Genomic DNA, 23,501 nt, shown 5'->3' on the forward strand with positions numbered 1-23,501 from the left:
ACGAGGAGCCAGCAGGGTGGGCTCCTCTGCTCTAGCAGAAGTGGTTCTAGTCCCCCAGCAGAGCAGACAGAAGAGTCACTGGCTGGGGACACAGTGAGCTCTGCCAGATTAGCCAGCGGCTCTGAGAGGCGATGCTGGGCTGTCTTGCAGGTATGAGCAGATGGCTCCGGATGGCCAATGGTAGGGTCCTCAGGAGAGGACCCCAAAGCTGATCCAAGAAGCCTTAGCCACAGAGAGCCGCAGTGTGACTTGTGCCCCCTCCACAGGGCTGTACTGGCTATTTCTACTCCCAGAAAGGCAAACGGATCTTGTAAAAATCCACAGTGGCAGGGCCGGGGATTTAGCTCAGTGGTTCTGCTGCCTGCCTCGCAAGCCAGTTCAATCCCCGGTACCAAAAAAAAAACCCCAAAAAATCCATAGTAGCTGATGTCATTTTTTTCCCTTAAAAAAGATAAAAGTTCATATGGTGAATCGATTTCAGAGCCCGAGTCAGGAAGAGTCCATCCTGGGGAAGGAGAAGGCACTTCTCACACCCTCACGGGGTAATCTGGGCTGGCTGCTTCCCGGGCCCCGCAGGACTCCAGTTTGCTCTGGCCCTGTGACTCAGGCCTGCTCTCTCTGGGAAGAATGCTGCCTCCATCAAGCACCGCCCTGCGGCCAAGATGCCCCAGCCCCTCACAGGGTGGTAGATGGCAGCTTCCTCACCCGCCGCTGGGCCAGGATGGAGGTCTCAATGGGCTTCAGCTGGGGGGTGGGCTTCGAGCTATTGAGTGCGGAGTACGTGGCTGCCATGGCTCCCTGGAAAGAAGCGGGCGTCAGATCACGGGTGGGAAGGGAGTGGGGAGGGCACATGTGCCTGAGGGCCAGGCCAGCCCCTCCCAGTGTTCCACAGCCCACACAGCCCATCTACTCCAGCCCTGGCGACTTCCGCCATCAGACCGGAAGACTGGAGGTATCAGAGGTCCGGAACTATGGCTCCCGGAGAAGCAGAGCCAGTGAGAACACTGTGACACGGCTGAATGATAGTCTGGGGCTCCCTGAAAACGGTTATGTCTTCTGTCCTCTGTCCCTCCTCCTGGTTCCCAGCACAGACGTGACATCTCCTGGCTGCACCACCTCAAGTCCCCACTCCTGCCACTTGGGCCTGAGGCCACCCTACTCTCGATGCTCAGCAGCTTGGTGGCCATACCTTCACCAGCTGCAGGTCCTGGTGGGACAGCTGGCTCTGGGGAAGCTTGTCTTTCTGGGTGATCCATGGATGCTGGAGGACCTGCTTGGCTGTGAGACGCTGGTGGGGGTCCACATGCAGCATCTTGGATACCAGGTCCTGGACGCACAGTGGGCAAGCGGGTGGTAAGAGGGGTAGAAGAAGGGCAGACAGCTTTGTCCCACTGATGGGCAACCAGAAGGCAACCGGGCTTGGCCATCTCCTGCCTGAACCCTTGCCCCAGGCCTTGTGATCCATTCTCTACAGAGCCAGGTAGAGCCAGGGGAGCAAGACAATCCCCTCCAGCACAGCGAAGCATTCCACTCTGTGGGCCTTGGCTGTTCAAGGCACTTCGGGGAATTTCCTTCCCTTCCGCCTTCTCCTTTAGAAAGCCAGGTGGGAAGGTGGGAAGATCTTCAGTGTTGGGGTCACGCAGTCTCAGGTTCAAATTTGACTTTTTCATTTATCACCTGAATGCTCAGAGCAAGACACTACAACTCTCTGGGTCTTAGTTTCCCCTCTGAGAAACAGGGATAACAACACCTACCTCACAGGCACAGGTGAGGTGGAACTGTTCACAAGGAGATTCCCAATAACTAGAAACTCTTGCCAGTGTTGAAAGCTCAACTGTGACCTCTTTGGAGAAGGCCCTCTGCATGGCGTGGGTAGTTGCTCTGGGCCTCCACTGTCCATACTTCTGGCTGGGAGGACCTGCCTCTGTGTGCAGCCTGTGTCTCCCACAACACTAAGTTTCCACAAGGAAAGGACTGGGATTATGCAGTTCTCTAGCTCCAGAGGGCCGCGAACTATCTGAACAAACCACAGATGGTCAGCCTGGGAATCTCAATTGAACAATTACAAGAAAAGGGATCTGTGGAATATTCTACAGGCTGCAAGAAGCCTGTTCTTGACCTGCCACAAAGCCCTAGACGGGTCACTTCCTCCTTGCTCCAGGCCTCAAAGACTCACCTTGGCAGTCTCTGAAACTGTGCTCCAATTTCCCCCACTGAGGGTAAACTTCCCACTGCCAATCCGGGTCAGGATCTCCTCTGGCGTATCACTGGGCCCGTTGGCAAATGGAGTGTATCTGGAGATAAGCCCACACAGCCTGGGTTCAGCCTCCTGGCCTCCATCCTGGGGCTGGGGGTGGGGTGGAGGCTGTGTTTCCTCCTCCGACCTCATGCCCCAAAGTGGAGCTCCTAAAGCCAGGGCAAGTCTCAAGGCAGGGCTGAGTCTCTCCCAACAAGCGGCACCTGCTGGAACCTAGGGCTGGGGGAGGGAGGAGGGCCAGGCCGGGGCACTCACCCAGCCAGCATGGTGTAGAGCAGAATGCCCAGGCTCCAGATATCACAGCCTTCATCATAGCCTTGGCGCTTCAGCACCTGACAGGAAGGCATGGAAGGGTGGTCAGTCTAAAGGCCAGAGGCACACATTTCTCCTAAAAGGGGAAGACAAGGGTCCCAGCCATGGTCCAGATCTGCCTTTGGTACCTAGGTCAAGGTCGTGGACACTGCAGTCCTGGACGGTGTGGGGCCTCCGGGAGCAGACACAAAGCCTCTTATGTCCCCACTCACCTCGGGTGCTACGAAGTTGGCTGTGTAGCAGGGTGTCATGAGGAGGCCATTTTCAGCCCGCAGCTGCTTGGCAAAGCCAAAGTCACAGATGCGCAGACACTCAGGGTTCCCAGACTCATCCACGAAGAGGATGTTGCTGGGCTTGAGGTCCCTGTGCACAACCTAAAGGCAGAGGGCTGGGGTCAGCTGCGGTGTGGGGAGGCTGCCACTAGCCCAGGCCAACTGCCAGGGATGAGTGTGAGAAAGATGGGTAGAGAGAGGGGAGGACCAGAACTGGAGGAGGGGAAGGGCTGAATGGGGCCCTGCTGCTGCTGCTACCGCCTTCCTGAAATCTGTGCAGACGCCTCAGGTGGCTCTAACTTAACCTATTCAGCACTGAACGCCCACATATTACATAGTCTTAACTAGTGACAATGTTGTCTTTCTTGCTGAGTGGGTCCCTTTTCCCCCTTATATTCCTCAACCAATCCATCAGCAAATTCCTTTGCCTCTGCCATTAAAATATATCTAATGCTCAACCATTTCAGTCTCTCTCCTGGCAGTGCTCTAACCTGGGTGGGACACTGGTCTCCTGCTCCTGTGTAGAAACAGACACCACAGTGCTCTTGTTAAACCCAAGTCAGATCATGTCACCGGGCTTGAAATCCTGCAAGGTCTCCCCTCTTAGGCCAAAAAGTCCTTACAGTGGCTCCAGGCTCTCCTCTGCCCCTCACCCATGTCTCTTGTACTCTCTGGCCCTTTAGTGCTCTTTGCTTTGCTCCATTGGCTTCAGGCACATCACTGTTTTTGCTCCTCCTTCAATGTCACAAGCACACACCTGCCTCAGAACCTTTGCACCTGCAGTTCCCTCTTTTTGAAACATTCCTCCCTCATACATCTGCCTGGCTCATTCTCTTGTTTCAGGTCTCAGCTCAAATATCACCTTATCAGTGGGGTGACTTCCCTGACTATCCCATAGAAAATAGCAATCACCCCCAGTACTCTCTGGCTTTCTTATTTACCACTGTTGGACATAATACTTCGTTTGTTTTCTGAACCTGCATTCTGTGGAGTGTTAAGTGCCACACTTACTACTGTATCCCAGCACTTGTAGTAGTCCTGGTACACAGTAGGTATTCAATGAATATCTGCTGGATGAGTGAATGAGTGAGCAACACTTCTGACTGAGACAATAAGTAAATTGCTTTCCTCTGGATCCCTTGCTCATCTACCAAGGGCATGAGCTTCTCCATTTTTCCTGCATCCCCTTTCCCTTGATATGGTTCTACTTATACTCAATCCTCTGTCACACTCAGGTCTCTAACCCTAGCCCAGAACATTCTGAGTCAGGCTCATATATCCAGCTGCCTATCAGATGGCAACCGCTGAATCATCCACAGAGCCTCAAACTCAACATATCCACATAAATTCTTCCTGTGCTCCTCTTTCCACGGCAAATCACTAGCTCTCTGGGCACTGTCAAAAATCTTCAATGGCTCCCTAGTACCTACAAGACACAGCATCAAATTCCTAGCTTGGCCTGGGAGGTTCAGCCAGCTATGACAGCCTCATTACACACTGCATCCTCTAAGGTGTCCTAAGCCCAGGCACGGGGGCTCCCACAGTAATAACCACGACCATATCTGTCTGGGTGGAGGGCACCTGCTCACCTCTAGCACCTGGCACAGAGCAAGGCTAAGTGAGCTCTGTGTGCTGCATGAATAAATCACACCTCCAAAACATGAAGGCACCAAGCAGGTTACCTTAGCTGGCTCTTGCAGATTGGCTGGCTTTATTGTCCCAATTGAGGCCTGAGCCCTCCAGCGGGTGCCTGTGGAGTGGGCAGACTAGAGGGTATATGTGGCCCAGCTAGGCCACCTCTACAGAGGGAGGAGGGGCAGAAGAGGAGGAAAGGACCCTAAGAGGCTCCAGTGACACACGGTGAACTGCATCCAAGCGCTAGGGAGCCCCTCAGGCTCTCCCCTTCCAACACGATCAAATGTCCCCAAGCACAAGTGCAGGGCCCCCAGGAGTGCAGAATGTTTTCCCCAGAGAGTGCTCCGCCTCGCTGCTGCTTGAGAGAGAGGGACACCTGTACAAGTGACTCTCAGAGGCTGCCCGCTGCACCAAGGGGAGAGGGCAGGCAGGGATAACTGGCTCCACTGTGCAGAGGAGGAAACCAGGCTCTGCGGAGACAACTGACTTGCTCATTTAAGTAAGAGGCCCAGGCAAGATCGGAACCAGCTCTGACCATAATCTCAATAGTGTGGCAGAGATGACCCTTTTGGGAAACAGGGCTACCGAAGTTTGTGATCCCACCCTGCCTTAACACAACACAGAAAGGACAAACTCTGACATAGCTGTGTCCCACCATGACCAGTATCAGAAAAGGGACGGAGGGGAGGGAGAGGCCCTGCAGGTAATCTGCTACCTGCTCCTCAGGTATGTAGGTGGGAGGCCAGGTACATCCTCACACCCCACTGCACAGAAAGTAACGGCAGGCTGGGCAAGAGTAGGCAAAGCCAGGCCAAGTGGGAACCACACCAACCAGTCTAAGGGTACAAATGTTCCTCAGTGCCAGTTGATGGTCACCGTGTAGTGACTTGGGCCCCGTTTTTCAGAAGCAGCCAAATTACCAAACCTTGTCAAACCGAACCCCAAACAAAATAGCACCTGCGCCTTACATGCCGAACAAAGTATATGTGCAGACCAGACACAGCCTCAGAGTCAACGGACTTTGGCCGCTGGCAGTTGTGATATCAGGCAGGCCAGGGTGTGAATGCTCCTTCCCCTCCATAGCTGTGAGGTCTACTTCTCTAGCTCGCGATGTTCTTAGCTCCAAAGTGGGGCTGACAACAGTGTTCGACCCCCAGGGATTTAGGGAAGGACACAAAGAGTCAGCACAGGGCTCAGGGGATGGCGCTGCCATCACAGTAATCCCTGAATGTCTGGAGCTGCAGCTCATGTGATGCTGGACATTAAGATACCGCGACTGGGCTGAGGATGTAGCTCAGTGGCACCACACCTGCCTCGGAAGCACAAGGTCCTGAGTTGGATCCCCAGTAACAACAACAACAACAAAGAGATACACTGCCTAGGAAGCACAGGGCCCTGGGTTCAATCCCCTGCACCTGTCTAAAGCAGCACTGGCCAGGTACACACGTCAAGAGCGTAGACTCTGGAGCCATACTAGCCTGACTTAAGCTTCCAGAGCATCAAGCCTCTTACTTATAAAACGGAGATTTTGATAACGCCGTCTTCATAGGGTCCTTGGAACAATTAAATGAGTTAATATGCAAAGTGCTCCAAACCCAGCTGAGCCTACAGAGACTGACAGGTAAAGTGGACTGCCCTGAGCAGCAGCCACAGCGTTTTCATAACCATCAGCTCTGTCGGAGAATGTGAGCTCAGACGCCAGTGGTCAGCCAAAAAGAGGGGAAGCTGTTCTGTGTGAACCATCGGCTTAAAGACAGGAGCCAGAGCATGGGGCTGACTCTCTGCTGAGGCTGAATCTCAAAGGATGTTGCTAAGCAGGCTCTTCCTGGCATGACGGGGACCTTACAGAAGCAGATGGGAAGGAGGTTGGGGACTTGAAAAGGCTTCACATATTAAATAAAGAACTACTAGAGAATAACACGAAAGGGGCAGGCAACATACATTTTTTAAAATGGACAAAAGCCTTGAACAAGTATTTCAAAAAGGAGGCCACTCAGAGCTGGGGCTGGGGCTCAGGGATAGAGTGTGTTTGCCTAGCACAATGACTTGGGTTTGATCATCAGTAGCAAAAAAGAAAAAGAGGTGCTCAACTTCATTAGCCACCAGGGAAGTGTCAGTGAAAGGCACGGCAAAGACCACCAACATAAAGCAGAATGGAATGCTTTTTCCCGAGACTGAGTTTCGCTGTGTGGTTCAAGCTTGCTATGTAGCCTCCCTATGTAGCCCAGGCTGGCCTTGAACTCATGGTAATCCTCTTGCCTCAGCCTCCCGAGTGCTGGGCTGGCTATGATTTTAAAAAGATGAAAAATACCAAGTGTCAGCAAATATTTAGAACTCTTATCCACTTCTGAGAGGAGTATAAACTGGTAAAACCACTTTAGGAAACTAGCAATATCTACTAAAGATGAACACATGCATATGCTATACCCAGTAATTCTACTGCTAGGCGTATGATTAACATTAAAAGGCACATACGTGGGCCCAGGGATTTAGCTCAGTGGTGCCACCACCTGCCTCGCAAGCACAAGGTCCCAAGTTCAATCCCCAGTACCAAAAAACAAATAAACAGACAGACAAAAAGGCACATGTGTTCATCAATGGTCTGGGGATATAGCTCAGTGATACAATATGTGCCTATTATGCACAAGGCCCAGATTCAATCCCCAGTACAGGAAAAAAAAAAAAAAAAAAAGTACATAAGTTTACCAAATGATAAGTACTAGATAGTATCTGGGTGTGATGGTGCACACCTGCAATTCCCGTACTGAGGAGGCTGAGACAGGAGGATCATTGCAAGTTTGAGGTCAACCTGGGATACACAGTAAGTTCAAGACCAGCCTGAGCTACAAAGTGAGACCCTGTCTCAAAAAGCAAAACAGAAAGCACTACATGGTCATAGCAGCACTGTTTATAACGGTCAATAACCAGTAACAACCCAATGTCTACCAACAGTAGAATGGACAATTAAATCATGGTTTGTTCATATGGCAAAATTCTACCGAACAATGAGAATGAACAAATGCAGCTCCACAGCAATGCAAATGAATTTCAAAGACAATACTGAGTGGCAGAAGCCAGACACAAAAGAGAATGCTATTAGGAATTAGCTTACAATGGTTATCCTGCTGAAGGACTTTAGGGGAGCTGAAAATATTTCATTTATTGATCTGGAAGGTAGGTATATGGGGTATTCACTTCTTGAAAATTTACTGACATTATGACCTGTGCACATCTGTGTTTTTGGTTAGTTGTTTTTTGAGACAGGGTCTCACTATGCAGCCCAGGCTGGCCTCAAACTTGCAGTGATCCTCCTGCCTCAGCCTTCTAAATGCTGGGATTACAGGTGCGCATCATGCCTGGCCACTACTCTGTGTTTATATGACACTTTCAATAAAAAGATATTATTAGCCGGGCATGGTGGCACACACCTGTAATCCCAGCACTCAGAAAGCTGAGGCAGGAGGATTGCTGTGAGTTCGAGACCAGCCTGGGCTACATAGTGAGTTAGTTCCATGTCAGTCTCAACTACGTAGCAAGACCCTGTCTCAAAACACCAAAAAAAAAAAAAAAGATATTATTAAACAACTAGGAGCCAGGCATGGTGGTGTATGTTTATAATCCCAGCACTTGAGAAGCTGAGGCAAGAGAATCACTGTGAGTTGGAGGCCATCCTGGACTATACAGCAAGAACATTTCTGAAAAAAAACCAACCAAACAAACAAGTAGGGATGCTAGTAGTTCTGGCTCTCTAGTCACCCATTCCCAACTCTCAGCCTCTATTGGATTCCTGGCTCACAGATCATCAAGGCCAAATCAACCCAGAGAGTCCCCTCCAAGTACCTCAAAAAGAAATGTTTCCCATTTCCTCAGCAGCTGCCCCTGCTATTTGGGAAGGGCCCGAAACACAGGAGACCCATAAACTCCTGGCTTTGGGAAAGAGACAATTTCCGCCAAATGGCTCTGTGCACCTGAAGCACGCACGCCCTCTGGTAGGGGACCCTGCTCCTGCAGATGGCTCCCAATCTAGAAAGCTCTTCCTTGCTCTGAGCTGCAGGTCTGGCAACTCAATGTCTTGGCTTTATCCTCTGAAACATTTTTTTTTGCCGTACTGGATATGGAACCTAGGCCTTTGCACATGCTAGGCAAGCACTCTACCACTTAACCACCTCTCTTGGGGGTAACTTTAACCAGCACTCACTTAAGAACAAACAGGAAAAGCAAACATATTTACTCTCTTATCTGATGCATTTATTAATTTAATCATTTATTTATTTGGTACCAGGGATCGAACTCAGGTCCTTGCACTTTCGAGGCAGGCAGTGGAACCACTGAGATAAATCCCCAGCCCTCGCTTTTAAATACTAGTCTGTTTGCCTTGGCTATTTCAGACACCAAAGCCATTTCAAACATGACCACTGAAAACACACGTGGTCACCATGCTGAAGCTTTGGTCACGAGGCAAAGTTCTATTTTATAAAAGAAGTCCCTCTAATAAATAGATGTGATCAGATAGTGCCATTTTTACACACTACATTGAAATAACTGACTCAGGCAGAGATCCTGAAGGATGAAACCATGAGATGAGGATCTTCGTGAAGAGATGGGACTGGGACCACCTGACTCGACTGATGGCCGTATGAGGCTGGTTGCTTACAGACTTGATGCAGGGTAAAGAAAGTCACACTAAGTGGATGAATGGCTTTGGCCTCTTTTCTTTTCCTTCCCCATATCCTGTGCTATTGTTTTGTAGGAGAATGTCCAGCAAAGAACACAACTGCAAATACTGTATTTGGTTGTGCAAAAGAGGAGCTAGTGCATGGGCTAAAGAGGAAAGGAAGACATGATTCTTTATTTAAAACAAGATATTTTGGAGCCAGCCAGGTGGCGCACACCTGTAGTCCCAGCAGCCAGCCTGGGATACATAGTGAGTTCAAGGCCAGTCTGAACTACATAGGGAGAACCTGTCTCAAACAAAAAACAAAAAACAAAAAAACGTAGCTCAGGACCCACACACATCTGGACTGTAGGTCTGCAAAGTACAAGCTGACATGCCTGTGGACTGCAATGATATCCTCATTTCCCTTAGCAATCAATACATGGAAACAGGTATCAAGGGTCAAACATGGTCACAATGAGCCCCCACCCTATTTGTGGCACTGGGGATTGAATCCAGGGCCTTCACATTGAACCACATCTACAGTCTCCTTTTTTGCTCCCTGGCTTTAAAACATTTTAAAATTTTGAGACAGGTCTTGCTAAGGTGCTCAAACCACTTCAAATTTGTGATCCTCAGCCTCCCAGGCACATGCCACCATGCCGGAACTGAGTTCCTTTTCCAGTCTTCCCCAGGCCTCTATAGACAGGATCTGGCCAGGACAAAGGCAACTGGAATTCCTTGCAGGTCAATGGTCTGTAATAGTTAAGGATTCCGCATGACTCTCTTAGATCCCAAGACTTGGCCTCCTGAGCCTTACACCCACCCCCCAAAAATGTGAACCTAATTAAGATGTCAGAGAAACATAGTTTATAACAAATATGGGCACTAGAGAAATAACAGCTCCAGAAAGCAAGAAGACACACTCAAGATGTGGAACATTCCGTAGAACAATCAAACTGATCTCTTCAACAACTAAGTGGCATAAAAAGGCAGTCTTACTATGGGGTGACACAGATATAGACATTTAACAAGCCTCTTCAAATTGTACTTAAGATTTACTGAATGGTGCATGCCTGTAATCCCAGAACTAAGGAAGATGGAGACAGGGGGATGCCAAGCTCAAATCCAGCCTGGAAAATGGGATAATGTCTCAATAAGATTTGGTCTCAAAATAAAAAATAAAAAGAGCTGGGGCTATAGCTGAGTGCGAAGGCCCTGGGCTCAATCCCTGGTACCACAAACATCAAAACCCAAGTGTATGTAAATTTTACTTCAGTTTAACAAAGAGACTTAGATATAACTGAATGAAATAAATGTGTAGATCATGCAATAAACCAATCAGAAGAGACATTTTTGAAAGGGTAATAGGGAAGATTTGTGCATTTTATGTGAAAACAAGTAATTATTCGTTGTTTTAGTTGCTTGAAAAAAAGTTCAGCTTTTAGAGTCATAGGCAAATGACTAAGATGGTGTAAGGTCTGGGATGTGGTTTTAAATACTTTATGGGCTAAGGATGTTGCTTAGTGGTGGTATGCTTGCCTAGTACGATAAAGCTCTGGGTTTAATCCCTAGCACTATAAAAAAAGAAATAATAATAATGAAAAAATAAAATCCTTTCGTTATAGGAAAGAGGGATGTAGCTCAGTATAAAGCACAAGCTTTATATGAACAAGGGCATGGATTTGATCCCCAGCAAAAATAACAAAACAGAACTTTAGTTACAGGCATTTTTGGTCAAGGTCAAAATGTCTCTAAATTCTTTTCAAATTCATCCCCAGAAATATATGTACTTAAATATAAGGAGGGATAGAAAGAGAGACAGCAATTATGGAAGATTATTTAAAAGTCAATCTAGAGGAAAATGGACGGAAGGAGGGAAGAATGGGGGAAGGAAGGGAGGAAAGAAAGAAGGACGGAAGAAAAAAGGGAAAGAGCAAACAGCAAACGTGACCAGTGTCTTGATAAACTGCGCTTTTGGCATGGGAGGCAGGATGCTGCCTGGCCTTGAACTCCTGGGCTCCAATAATCCTCCCAGCCAGCTTCCGGAGTGCTAGGACTCACCCTGCCATGTCCCGCTGTGAGAATTCCTGAATCTGAGTGGTGAGCGTGTGGTAGGGGTTACACTGTCCCTCAGGTTTACATGTGTTTTTCAGATCCTGTCTCCTTCCTAACACGCAGGTGTTGTCCACAGCATCCTGCGCTGAGCAGTGCTTTCCCAGGGGAGTACTTGGCTCCCTCCCACAAGCACCCCGCGGCAGGTGGCTCAGTCTGCAGATGAAGAGGGAGGGTCTCAGAGAGGTGCAATGGCTTCCCAGCCACACACGGGTGAGCTGAGGAGCCAAAACACCGATGTAGCCCCCTGGATCCTGCAGCCTGTGTTCCGAGCCCATACAGCCTGACTGGAAGCACCTCAACTGCCAGCTCACTGGAGAGAAACTCACACTGACTACCACAAGGCGCTTCTCAACTTGCCCACTCTGCTGCTCAGTCCAGGGCCACGCAGTGCTTAGCAGAAAGCAGGAAGACATATTCAAGATGTGGAGTGTTCCGTACAACAATGGCTGAGCTGCCCATGGCCTAACAACTCTTCTGATGCAGCAAGTGCTGTGCTTCCTCTGTCTTAGCACCCAACTCAAAGCCAAATTCCTAACTCAAAGCCTCACTCCCAGCCTGACACCCTGGCTGTGTGACCCTGGGCAGATGACTTCTCCATGTGAGCCTCAGTCCCCTTCCCTTGTACGTAGGGTCAGTAATAACAGCATCTATCCGGGGGGTGTTGTGAAAATCACAAGCCTCACCTTACAATAAACAGTAGCATGATGCCTGGCCCACAGCAAGTACTGAAGAAATTGTTCTTTTCCACAGTTTGGCCTCATCTCTCCTGCCTCCCCGCCGCCTTCCATCTGTCCACTACCCACCCAGCTATCCCTACCGTCTCTGGCTGGCTGGAGACTGCTGCTCCTGTGCCAGCCCATGCTCCTTGCACTCAGTTGATGACCTTCATCCAGGGTCCCACCCACCCCTCATCCAGACTCACCCCTTGCGAGTGCAGATACTCCACGGTCTTGCCAATGGTGTGCAGGACGAAACTGGCCTCCCGCTCTGAGAAAAACTTCTGCCGGAGGATCTTGTCCAGCAGCTCCCCACCCCGCATCAGCTCTGTCACCAGGTACACATGCTTGCCATCGTCATACACCTGTCCGAGGCCTCGCCATCAGGGCCATGTCACCAGTGTCCTCAGGCACCAGCCCCGCAGAGGCAGAGGAATGGCATGAGCCTTGGGCACATGTTGTGCTCTGTGCCCATCTGGGTCCCTCCCCTCCTAGACAAGGGGGTGCTGGCTCTGGCCCCCAGTGAGCAGGGGAGCAAGTCTACATTGCAAGGGTCCCTGGGGTGTGGACAAACCAGAGGGATACAAATCCTTGAGTCCAGTGCCCCAGCCCCTACCCCAATCTCAAGAACCCCTACTCACATCTTTTAGTGTGATGATGTTTGGGTGCTGCCCGTACCGCAGAAGAATCTCAATCTCTTCTGAGGGGTCTCTCTTGCTCTTGTCAATGACCTAGAGAAGGGAGGTACATGTGGTGGTGTTGGGGACAGACACCAGGGTTCCTCATGCCATGGAGCCCACACCTCAGGGCCTGGGGTCCATTCACCGATTGACAGACCTTAGCCACTGACCCTCCAGCAAAGGGCCACGACTCCACTGGCCTCACCCCCAGCCCCAGCCCAGGCCAAGGCGTGGTCAGGAGGCCCACCTTGACAGCATATTCCATGTTGGTGGCCTTGTGAACGCAGCGCTTGCACTCGGAGTAGGAGCCCACGCCGATTGTCTCCTTTATTACATAGCCGTCGCTAAAAACTAGGTTCTTCCCATGGAGTTGCTGAAGGAGAGACCAAGAGGTGGGGCTGACCGCTGGCTCCAGAGTGCCAGAGGCTGTTCCCAACACCAGGGCCTTGGGTCACTGGATGTGGTACAGGGGAAGAGCCGGGAGGCCTCGGGGTAGTGCTGGCTGTGTGACTTCAGGTAAGAACCCGGCCCTCTACTCTATCTGATGGGCACACTTGCCGGCTAGGACACAGTTTGTATAGTCAAAGGGTGGTAGAGGGGCTCAGGCAAGTCACAGCATACCCATCAAGAGGTTTGTGGTTCTGAGAAGCTTGGGCAGCCCCAAGAGGGACATAGGAGCCCCAGTTTGGGCTCCTGCTCTGCCTCTCCTGCTGTGAGGGGTGAGCTGTCTCCCCTTTCTGGGGTGTCAGGTTCACCTCGTGAGGTGTCTCAAGTTTCTGTGACATTAACAACAGCAAATGTTCACAAGCTGTGCGCCAGGCACTATCTAAGCACTTTCATCAGGGGGCCATATGTCCAGCAGTAAGCCTTAGTTTGTGCCTGCTGTCCTCACAAGTCACAGGGAAGGTTCTATCCATACCCTCATTTATAGATCAGAACAAAGGGGTACCAGGAAGGAAAGTGTCTCTCCAAACTCCCTTCCCCTTGAGGGTCTGTACCCAGCAATGAGCTCCCGGTTCTACATCTTCCCTCTCCATCTTTGCATGGAGTGGTGCAGTGTACAAACGAGGGACAAACAAGACCTCTGCTACCCACTCCTGTCAGAGACTTGACAGCCACTCCTCCCCAACCTTGCTGGGTACCCCAGGCCTTCACCCACCTCTGGGCCAGGAAATTTATAACCATGTTGTCATCCAATGATCAAGGCCACCATTTTACAAATGGGAAAGAGGATCAAGGAGCTCAGAGGGCCTTGGCTTCGGGCTTTGACCCAGGCCTATCTAGCCCCACGGCCTGTTCTCAACCATCCTGCCCTGTGCTTCTGTGTGGAAAGGGACATCCAAGGAGTGGCTCCCGCCTCCCTCACCTGTACCACCGAGTGCAGGGGTGCCTGTGTGGCCCGAGGCTTGCCATCGTCTTCCATCAGGCCAGTGGCCACAAAGCTGAAGCCACGGAAGAGCTGATGGGCACCGGCGCTGGGGGGGACACCTGGGGAATCTGTAGGAGTGGAGCGGGATGTGAGCCCAAGGCAGCCCAGCGAGGGCCACGGGGTCCTGGCCTGTCACCTGCTGGCCGTGGTGGAGCCCTGTGCATGGGAAACGACTCCCACATCCAGCCCAGGCCAAGCTCATGCCAACGGTCTTGGAGGCCCTCTCCCCTGCCCAAATGCCGCCATCTGCCCCTTGGTGTCATCTGCTGTACAGGAGCCAGAGTTCCACATGCAAATCTTCTGCTTTGCCACCCTTTACTGCTCTCCTCTGCCCTCAGCAGACAACCTGACTCCTTAGTCAGGCAACTGAGCTCCCTGTGGGCTGGGCCTCCTCTCTCCCCACCTCACAGCACAGCTCTGTTCGATTTCCCCAATCCTTGAATGAGTTTCTGAGCCATTACACATGCTATTCCTTCCAGACAAGAGAGTCTACTCCTTGTCTACCCTTCCAGGCTCAGCTCACTTGATGTCTCCTGAGAAGCCTTACCGGACAATGTCCTCTACCCTTACCCCCTATGAACGCTTTTCTTTTCTTTTTTTGGGGGGGCAGGTACCGGGGATCAAACTCAGGACCTTGCACTTGCCAAGCAGGCACTATGCCGCTGAGGTTCATCTCCAGCAACGAACCCCTTTTCCAATGATGGCCTGAGCTAGATGCAGGCAGGGCCTGGGTCTGTCCCATTTACCAGACATGGCATGCTCTAGGGGCCTTGCCAGATAAATGAACAAAGCTGAGACTGATTACTTGGAGTAGAGCTAAGCTAGCCATCATCAGTGGTATGCAAGGTACAGACAGAAAAGCACCACCTGATACCAAAATACAACCCTCTCAGAGAATTCTTGGAATTAACATCCCATCCTCAACCCACTGCCAATGTCTGGTTAAAGGTTAGGGTTTCTCCAGCTGCCTCCTGGAAGTCCCCACTGGCTTCTGCGGCAACCCCCGGGAATGAGCGGGCTGGGCCCGTAGTCCAGTAATGGAGGCCCAACAGTCAGAACAGCTAAAGCCAATGCCCACACTTGTCCCTGACCTGTGGGCGCTGTCACCTCTGCTTGTCAGACTGCTTCCACCATGGCTTTGCTGGGTGAGATTTCTTATCCTTGACGTGTGTGCAGGCCTGAGGTAGTCTTCCCAGTGGGCTGGAAGATGCCCGGGGCAGGGGTCTTGACTTTTCTATTGTGTCCATGACCACCCACACACCTCACTGCCTCACCCAGATACAAAGAGGCCCACAGAGCCCAGAGTGGGAGAGTCAGGCGGCATGAGATAGGGAGAAGGTCAGAGTCCCACAGAGCCAGACACCGCCTGTCTACACACATGCCCAGGCCTGTCAGAGACTCCCTGACCACCCGTGTCCCAAGGTGCCCCCGACTTCCTGTTTCCCTTGTGTACCAGCCCAAGGCAGACAAACCAGACGAGGGACATACCCTTGGGTGTACGGGATGTGAACTCAGTGTCAAAGTAGAAGGTGTCATCTGGCTGAGCCACAGCTGGCTTGAAGGGTGGCTTGATTTCACGTCGGTAGAGCTTCTACAAGGTGGGGGGTTTTCTGGTCACCATGCTGCCTCCCACAGCCCACCAGCAGCCTCATGAAGGAAGATCACAAGCTATTCTGCTCAGCAGATGGCAGCAAAACTGCTTGCTCTCCCAAGGTGAGCCCTTACCTCCAAGGGCATGACATCACCCTCGTTCCCACCAGTCTCCTCCTACCACTCTCCCTGTGGCCACAGGGCCAAAGCCCTGGCGGAACGGACACTCACGTTCCAGTCAATGGTGGAGTAGAAGACGTGCCTCTTGATTTCCTCTGCCCCATCAGGACCAGAGCCTAAAAGAGTCAGAATGAAAAGTCTGCCCCTGGATGGTCCAAACCCAGAAACCCAGTGGTCCACCGAGTGCCTGCATGGGCAGGGGATGGGCTTGACCTGCCCTGAATCCACCTACCCACCACCCTGAGGCCTGTCACCCACTTGGTACTTTTCACTTTTTGGAGTTTCTAATTATCAAGCTTCCAGTATGGAAGAAGAAAGGCCAGAGAGGTTAGGCAGTTTCTTTAAGGCCACACAACACAAAAGCTGGGCTTGTTCTGAGATTTACAGAGGGCCCTAGAGCCTTCCCAGTGGAGGTCCCCTCTCTGCTCCTCTTATCTTATTGTCCTTTTCAACCACAAGACAAGCTCTCACTCTGTTCAACCCCACGATTTGGACTGAAGCTTATGAAGCTAGTCATGGTCCAAGGGAACCAGGAGCTCAGGAAGCCAACAAATACTGAACACCACGTACATGCCAGGCATATGCCCAGAACCTCGTTTAATCATCAGAGCTCCATAGCTTGCTTGGGCTCATGAGCTCCACTGAGATGAGGAACCCGGGGCTCAGAGAGGGGAAGTCACATGCCCAGGTCATATAGTTCATAGATGGCACATATTTGTTCAACAAATATTTATGGAGGAATTGCCATGTGCCAGACAGTGGGGATTGACACAGCTGGAGCCTGAGCCTTCTCTTGAGCCAGCAGTCTTGGCGGAGAAGCTATGTGGGGGGCCTCTGTCCTTGTCCCCAGAGGGAATGGGGATGACTCAGTTCCTGCCTTCCCCCTACACACACAGGTCACCCCCCCAACACCACACATGGAGCCAGAAAGCAGGGTGGCCGGCGGCATTGTCTGCCCACACAAAGGACAAGGGCCCCTTTCAGCCCCAGATGTGGCCCTGTGGCCTAGGCTGCAACTGTACCCTGCTCCCCACAACCACGTCCCCTCCCTTAAGCTGAGGCTGCTTACCGAGCCGGTTGGCAGGATTCCGCTTGAATAGGGCACGCAGGAGGCTCTGGGCTTCCGTGCTCAGAAACTGGGGCATGCCTAGCTTTGCCCTGAAATGGCCCCGGGGTCTCATCAGGCCTGAGCCCTGCCCAAGAACCCCAGCTCCCTCCCGCTCTGTCCAAGCCTTGTTCCAGCTCAGTCCAAACAAGCCAGACACTAACTCACCTCCCAAAGACTTCAGGGATCCCTCCCTTAGGCCCTGGTGGGTGGAAAGGGGGCTGTGGAAAGCATAATATTTAACCCCAAGGAGTGTCTTATTAATGGGGGCATTGGAGGCAGGGATAGGGTGACACTCTAGGCCCCAAACTGGGATGGGGCTTAGGAACCCCCCCATAGTACCAGGGAAGAGCTGGCGCTTACTTCAAAATCAAGGTCATAGTCTCTTTCCGGTCCTTCCCCTGGAAGGGCAGGGAGCCTGTCAGCATCTCGAACTGCAAAGACAAGGGTCCATTCAGGCTTCATCCCTGTCCCACACCCTATTCCTCCCCGCACCAAGACCAGGCCACCTGCTCCAGTCCCAGGATTCCTACCAGTCTGTTGGATCTCCAAGTACACCAGGAGCAAGGACTGTGTCTGCCCCTCTCCCACATCCAACCCAGAACAACAGGAGCGGTACTAGGGACCCAGAGCCAGGTTAGGGGTACCCCACGTGGCGTCAAGTCTGAGATCTTCCCAGGCAGGAAACTTCAGCAGCATGTAGGGGGAGGCCAGCTTGGCTGTGAGGGGACTGAGGGTAGGGGGTCTTGGAAATTACCAACTCCCAACAATATAGAGATGGGGAAACTGAGGCTAGAGGTTTGGGCTGGATCCTTTACCTCTGCCTGGACACTCACCATCAATACCCCATAGGACCACCAGTCTGCACTGTGGGTGTGGCCCTGGCGGTTGACAACTTCTGGGGCCATGTACTCCACTGTCCCACAGAAAGAGTAGGCCTTCTTCTCATGGTCAATGGCCTCCTTGCTCAGGCCAAAGTCTGCAGTGAGGAGAGCGGGGGACGCATCTTCAGGACCCCTGCTTTCTTCCTGCCACTGTTTACACTCATTTCCTCAGCCCAGGGCCTAAGGGCTTCACTTCCTGTGACACGTGATACGCAGGAAGACACTAAGGCCTGGAGTGATCAGATGATTTTTCCAAGGCAACAGGAGTTAGGAGTTGGGATGCTACCTCAGGATGTTTAAAGTCTGGGGCCTGGGGTTTGACCCCCTCTGAGTAATCGGCATGGACTCTCAGGAAAAAATGGGCCCCAGCACTCAGCCAAGCCCTATCAGGAGCCTTTGCCCCTCTGAGAGCCTAAAAGGGCAAATGCCCTCCACTCACCAGTCAATTTGATGTGGCCCTCCTCATCCAGAAGGATGCTGGAACAGAGAAGCAGAAGTCAGGGCCCCTCAGCAGCAGGCGCTGGGTGGGTTCTGGTGGGACCACTGGATGGCAGGACTTGGGCCCGCCCAGAGGAGCTGGCCTGCCCAGAGCAATCTGATGAACAGATGCTACAGCCAGGCCAAGCAGCACCACGCAGGTGTGTCGCCTACCTTGCTTGTTAATCCTTGCAACAACTGTGTTCTTTATGTCCTCATTTTAATAAGGGGAAACTAAGGCTCAGGAATGTTAAGTAACTCCCCATAGTCAAAGAACTAGTAAGTAATGGAGACAGGCACTGTCGTGCCTAACTTTGGTTTGTTTTGTTTTGGGTTTTTTGTTTTTGGTTTTTTTTGAGTTAAGATCTCACTATGCTGCCCAAGCTGACTTTGGATGCCTGGTCTCACATGATCTTCCTCACTCAGCCTCCCCAGTAGCTGGCACTCCAACAGGCAAGTGCCACCACACCAGCTTGTAGTGTGCCTAATTTTCAATCCAGATCCCACTCCACCTCATTATTTACCCCTGGCTCCTTAGGTATTAGGATATGAAGGAAAACCAGATATCTAGATATTAAGGAAACTTCTAGAGAGGACCATATCAAGGAAAGCTCTTTAATGGCAGCATCGCAGGTGTCACATCTGATTAGCAAAAAAGGACGGCAACACCCCTGCCTAGAAGACACCTGATCCTTGGTCATGGCAGCACTGGTGAACAGGTGCCCCTGAAGGCGAGCTGCTGCCGCCACCACCCCGTTTCACTCCCCCACTCTTAGACAGGCCAAGAAAGGGGAATGTTCCCAGGAGAGCCCCAGCACCCATCAGGGGTCTAGAAGAAGCCCAGGGGCCATCTCTGTACCTATTATGGAGGCGAGGCCAGGGAGGGGCTTCACTCACTTCTCAGGCTTGAGGTCTCTGTAAATGATGCCCAGGCTGTGCAGGTGGTCCAGGCCCAGAGCCAGCTCGGCCAAGTAAAACTTCACATCCTCCTCGGTGAACATAACCTGCAAGAGGCAGAAAAGGCTTCAGCTGCGGAACCTCCTCCTCCTCCTCCTCAGGCCCTGGGCCCTGGATAGCTAGCGACTTCCAGGTCCTCTGGGTCCATCCTGGGAACACACCCCAGTACCACAGACACCTTTCTCTTTCTAATGGGATTTGAAGTATGAAATGACTAATATACAAGTCACCCACTGTGGCACTGTTAGGAAATAGCAGAAGGCTAGGAACAGGAATAGAGGACTAGAACAAACCATTTCCCCCGCCTGGTGGAGGGTTATACAACTATAAACTAGGATAAAGAGTTTCTCCATGCAGGATAAAGAGTTTCTCTGTGTTCTGATACAGAACAATTTCTGAGATACTCTGTCTTGAAAAAGGCAAGGTACAGAACAATATATTCAGAAATGGTAACTTTTAAGTAAGAAAGTGGGGGCAGAGATTCAGAATATAAATTGGGTTTGTGTGCAAAAGGAACATGGGACGTTTAAACAAGAAACTAACGAAAATGTTTACCTATGCGGGGGACATGGGGGGTTGGAAGACTTGATGAATTCTTTCGAATCATGTTTATGTGTTACCTATTCAAACATTAAAATAACATTTTAAAAATTAAAATTCTAGTTCTCTTTAAAGGTTGAATTGTATTAAGTCCCATTTTTGTATTTAGCTCAGATCCTTTTATATCAATTCAAAATCCTTTTGGAGGACGGGGGATTTAGCTCAGTGGTTCTGCCACCTGCCTTGCAAACACAAGGTTCTGAGTTCGATCCCAGGTACCAAAAAAAAAAAAAAAAAATCCTTTTGCATAACACATGGGACAAGAATGCTAAAGTCTCTATCTAGCTTTCTGGGTGATTTGAGTTTTCCCCCAGTGCTCATGGTCCTGGCCAGCACAGTCCCGAAGGAACGTGAAGGTGGAGAGGTGAGAGGTACCCTTAGCTCCCCCAAATCAGATTTAAGCCCTGTTCCTCCTCAGGCCATCTTGAAAGAAACTCTCAGAGGCTTTGACAGATGTGGCCTCTGTCCCAGGCTGGGTGACAGTTCCTGGATCAGGGACTGCTATGGCAGGTTCCAGGCCCAGACCACACCAGACGTGTTCCTCACAAGAACCTGGGATGGGGAGTCCTCACTGTGGCCCCGGCTCCTCCATCCTGAGACCCTCTGGCAGGGGGCTGTCAGCTCACCTCTTTTGAGAGCCGTGTGAAGAGGTCCCCACCACGAAGGAAGTCCAGAATGAGATAGAGCTTGCCCTCTGTCTGGAAGGCTGGAGAGAAAGGAGGGACCATGGCGAAGTCAGTTGGGTCATGTGACCTCCCCCTCTGGCCCTGGTACAGGGAACACAGGGGAGGCAGCAGCCCACAGGGGAGAATCAATGCTGAGGAAAAAGAATGGTAGGCTCTGAGGTCTCACCATAGTGCAACTTCACCACAAAGGGGTGGTTCACATCAGCCAGAATGTCTCTCTCCATCTTGGTCCGAACACGATCACGTACTGGCCAGAGAAGAAATGAAGTCACCCGAAAGTCCAGGAACCCAACACAGCCACTCTGCTAGCCCCAATTAAGGGCTCCCTTTCCTGCTTGTTCCCTAGGCCTGAACTCCCAAGGCTCACTCATCAATCTTGCTTTCCTCCTTACCAGGTGGCTCTGGCTCTTCTGCCTGCTCTCTGCCCCCACACTCCTGGAAATGCCAGGTATGGGCCTTGGTGCTCTACCAGCGATCTGGGTCTGTCTCCCACCATACCTTATCAAAGGGCACTGAACAACTTGTGTCCCTGTGTGCCCATTTTCTGAAATCCCTTGTGCACATGTACACACACACACACACACACACACACACACACCCCTTTACCAGCTCCCTCTTTACCTAGTTTACAAATTCCCAAATTCTAGTCTGGGAGCTGCTGAGAACAGTTTCCCAGTGTGTTAGCGAGAAAGGCAGATACCACAGGCCTAAAATTCTGATTCATGGGTCTGGGTGGGCATCCCTCAAGTTTTTCTTTTAATTTTTTTAAAATTTTGAGACAGGTCTTATTAAATTGCTTGGGCTGGCTTTGAACTTGCAATTCTCCTGCCTCAACCTCACAAGTAGCTTGGATTACAAGGATACACTTCTGCGCCTGGCCTACAGTATTTTTTAAGATTTAAAAATTGTCAGGCAATTCTGATGACCAGCAGGTTCACTGATGGGATGAGGCAGAGACCATGCTGCAAATAACTCCCCAGCCACTGTTTTCCAAACACACCTCACAGCTCCAAAGTACCTCTGGCAAACAATTCCTCCTTCCCAGGTGCCCTTCCTCTGCCATCTTGGTCTAAAGAACACTTAACTCATCCTTCAACGCATAGCACACACAGCTACTCCTTAGGTGTCCCGCTGGCCCCTCAGCCTGCCCTCTGTGAGCCACTCCCCAAACCTCTGGACTCCTTGGCCTCAGATATCTCCATTAATGGGTCACAGCACCACTGCACTGCACTGCCAGGGTTTGGTTGGCTGCCCACATCCAGCCCGTGAGCCCTTCACGGCAGAGACCGAATCTCCATCTTTCTCCTCCCTTGTGGCCACCACCCTCCTTCCTGTGGGATGACTCCCACATGTCAGGCTGCACCAGAGCTCTCATAACCCCACAAGTCATTCACAGGACGCACAACCCATAATGTCTGTCAGGTTGATCCCCACCCACTACCAATCCCAGGCAGGACTTGGCTCAGATTCCACCTCAGTCAGTAGCAAGCCTGGCTTCCAGACCAAAGAGCCAATGTCTGAACCAACTCCCAGCCATTGTCACACTGTGATTTCCCACAATTCCAGACTTAGGCACCCTCCTGAACCTCTCTGCAATTACATCCATGGTCCTGCCTTGACTCACCCTCTCTTACGGGCCTAGCTCCCAGCTCCCCTGTGCTCCCCATCTCTTTTCTCAGGCTCTTCAACCTGAACTGGAGGCCAAATAGATCTCTCTCAGATTCTTCTAGCATCACAAAGCAACTGTGTTGACAGACGCCTTTGCCTAAACTGGTATTTGAGGGTCCTTCAACTCATCACAAGCACAGTGCATTCACCCCACTACCTTCTTGTGCCGGCCACCATCACTGAAAAATTACTGAGGATGGGTAAAGGGTGGCTGAAAGTAGGCCTGCTTTTCTACCCTCGAGCTAGGTGCTCCTAAAAATGGAGCTGCCTCCCTCAATCCTGGACCCAGCCCGGGCTCTATGCAGCCTTCACTCACCTTTCAGTGTTGCTTTCTTTAGCACTTTCATGGCATATAGGTGCCCACTGTCAGGCCGGGTGACTTTGCGCACCAGGAAGACCTGTGATGTCGGGGTGGGGGACAGGACACAAGAAGGAGCTAGGAGGCGGGTGAGCCTGCTGGCTCCCGTTGTCCAGGTCCCATGATGACCTCTCGCATCCCTTTCCTGATCATCAAGTGGATTTTTCCTTTCCCCGGGTACCTGCTGCTACCCTTGCCCTACGATCCATCATTTGGGACCCAAAGTGACCCTTGACCCCCACCTCTGATGGGACAAGCTCGTGACTCACTTTGCCAAAGGATCCCTGGCCCAGAACCTTGAGGAGCTCGAAATGGGATGGGTCAGCCTTCTCGGAGCCAGCCTTGACGTGGTGCGTGATGGAGATCTCCTTGAGGATGCCCTCATCCTGATGGAGGGATGGAGCTGGTGGGCACAGGGACTCCACAGAGGGCAGCCTGGTGCATACCCGACCCAAGCCAGTCCCACCAGGCTCCATCAGGCCCACAGCCACTCCCCTGGCAGGGTGGCCTCCTCACAGGCTCACCAGTACTGAGAGGGCCTCAAACCACCAAGGCGTTGGCTTGGGTGAGGCACTGCTCTGGCCCAGTCAGGCCTAAAGGGATGCCCAGGCAGCACCTGCCCAGCCAGGCTAAGTCACCCTCAAGCTCCAACTGAGGTGCAGGGACCTGCCCCAGGTCTACCCGATGGGGCTCCCCTCCCTCAACTATTTTGGTTTTGCCACAGTAGGAAGTAAGGTTTGCTCTCACAATGGGGAGGCAGGGCTGAGCCTTTGTTCCTTATCAAGATGATATGAGGGGATCCCTCTGCTTGTAGAGACAGGGCAGAGAGGAAAAGAGACCCAAAAGTCATGAAAAGGGCCGGGGATTTAGCTCAGGGGTTCGGTGGCCTGCCTTGCAAGCGCAAGGACCCAAGTTCGATCCCC

The 23,501-nt window shown here is 51.6% G+C and overlaps 1 protein-coding gene across 5 annotated transcripts in view; it reads right to left on the bottom strand.

Annotated features, from left to right (window-relative positions):
* Positions 1-394: 394 nt before the first annotated feature.
* Positions 395-23,501, bottom strand: part of Rps6ka1 (ribosomal protein S6 kinase A1) — a 40,692-nt gene continuing 17,585 nt past the window's right edge. For 3 of the 5 annotated variants that reach the window (XM_010633059.3, XM_010633075.3, XM_010633051.2), the window contains 20 exons: positions 22,848-22,964; positions 22,537-22,618; positions 20,719-20,799; positions 20,493-20,572; positions 19,207-19,313; positions 18,272-18,309; positions 17,785-17,927; positions 17,312-17,382; positions 16,913-17,001; positions 15,895-15,959; positions 15,562-15,664; positions 14,011-14,141; positions 12,892-13,017; positions 12,606-12,695; positions 12,171-12,329; positions 2,782-2,943; positions 2,513-2,589; positions 2,177-2,294; positions 1,190-1,327; positions 395-798 (listed from right to left, as the gene is read on the bottom strand). In XM_010633059.3, coding sequence (XP_010631361.1) covers positions 676-798; positions 1,190-1,327; positions 2,177-2,294; positions 2,513-2,589; positions 2,782-2,943; positions 12,171-12,329; positions 12,606-12,695; positions 12,892-13,017; positions 14,011-14,141; positions 15,562-15,664; positions 15,895-15,959; positions 16,913-17,001; positions 17,312-17,382; positions 17,785-17,927; positions 18,272-18,309; positions 19,207-19,313; positions 20,493-20,572; positions 20,719-20,799; positions 22,537-22,618; positions 22,848-22,964 — 2,100 coding nt within the window. In that variant the 3' untranslated portion in view covers positions 395-675. Of the gene's footprint in view, positions 799-1,189; positions 1,328-2,176; positions 2,295-2,512; positions 2,590-2,781; positions 2,944-12,170; positions 12,330-12,605; positions 12,696-12,891; positions 13,018-14,010; positions 14,142-15,561; positions 15,665-15,894; positions 15,960-16,912; positions 17,002-17,311; positions 17,383-17,784; positions 17,928-18,271; positions 18,310-19,206; positions 19,314-20,492; positions 20,573-20,718; positions 20,800-22,536; positions 22,619-22,847; positions 22,965-23,501 lie in introns of those variants that run through there. The other 2 variants (XM_033767566.1, XM_033767567.1) reach the window with 2 other exon arrangements.

Source organism: Fukomys damarensis, unplaced genomic scaffold (assembly GCF_012274545.1).
Source record: "Fukomys damarensis isolate Sample0158 unplaced genomic scaffold, DMR_v1.0_HiC HiC_scaffold_23, whole genome shotgun sequence".
NCBI classification, from domain to species: domain Eukaryota; kingdom Metazoa; phylum Chordata; class Mammalia; order Rodentia; family Bathyergidae; genus Fukomys; species Fukomys damarensis.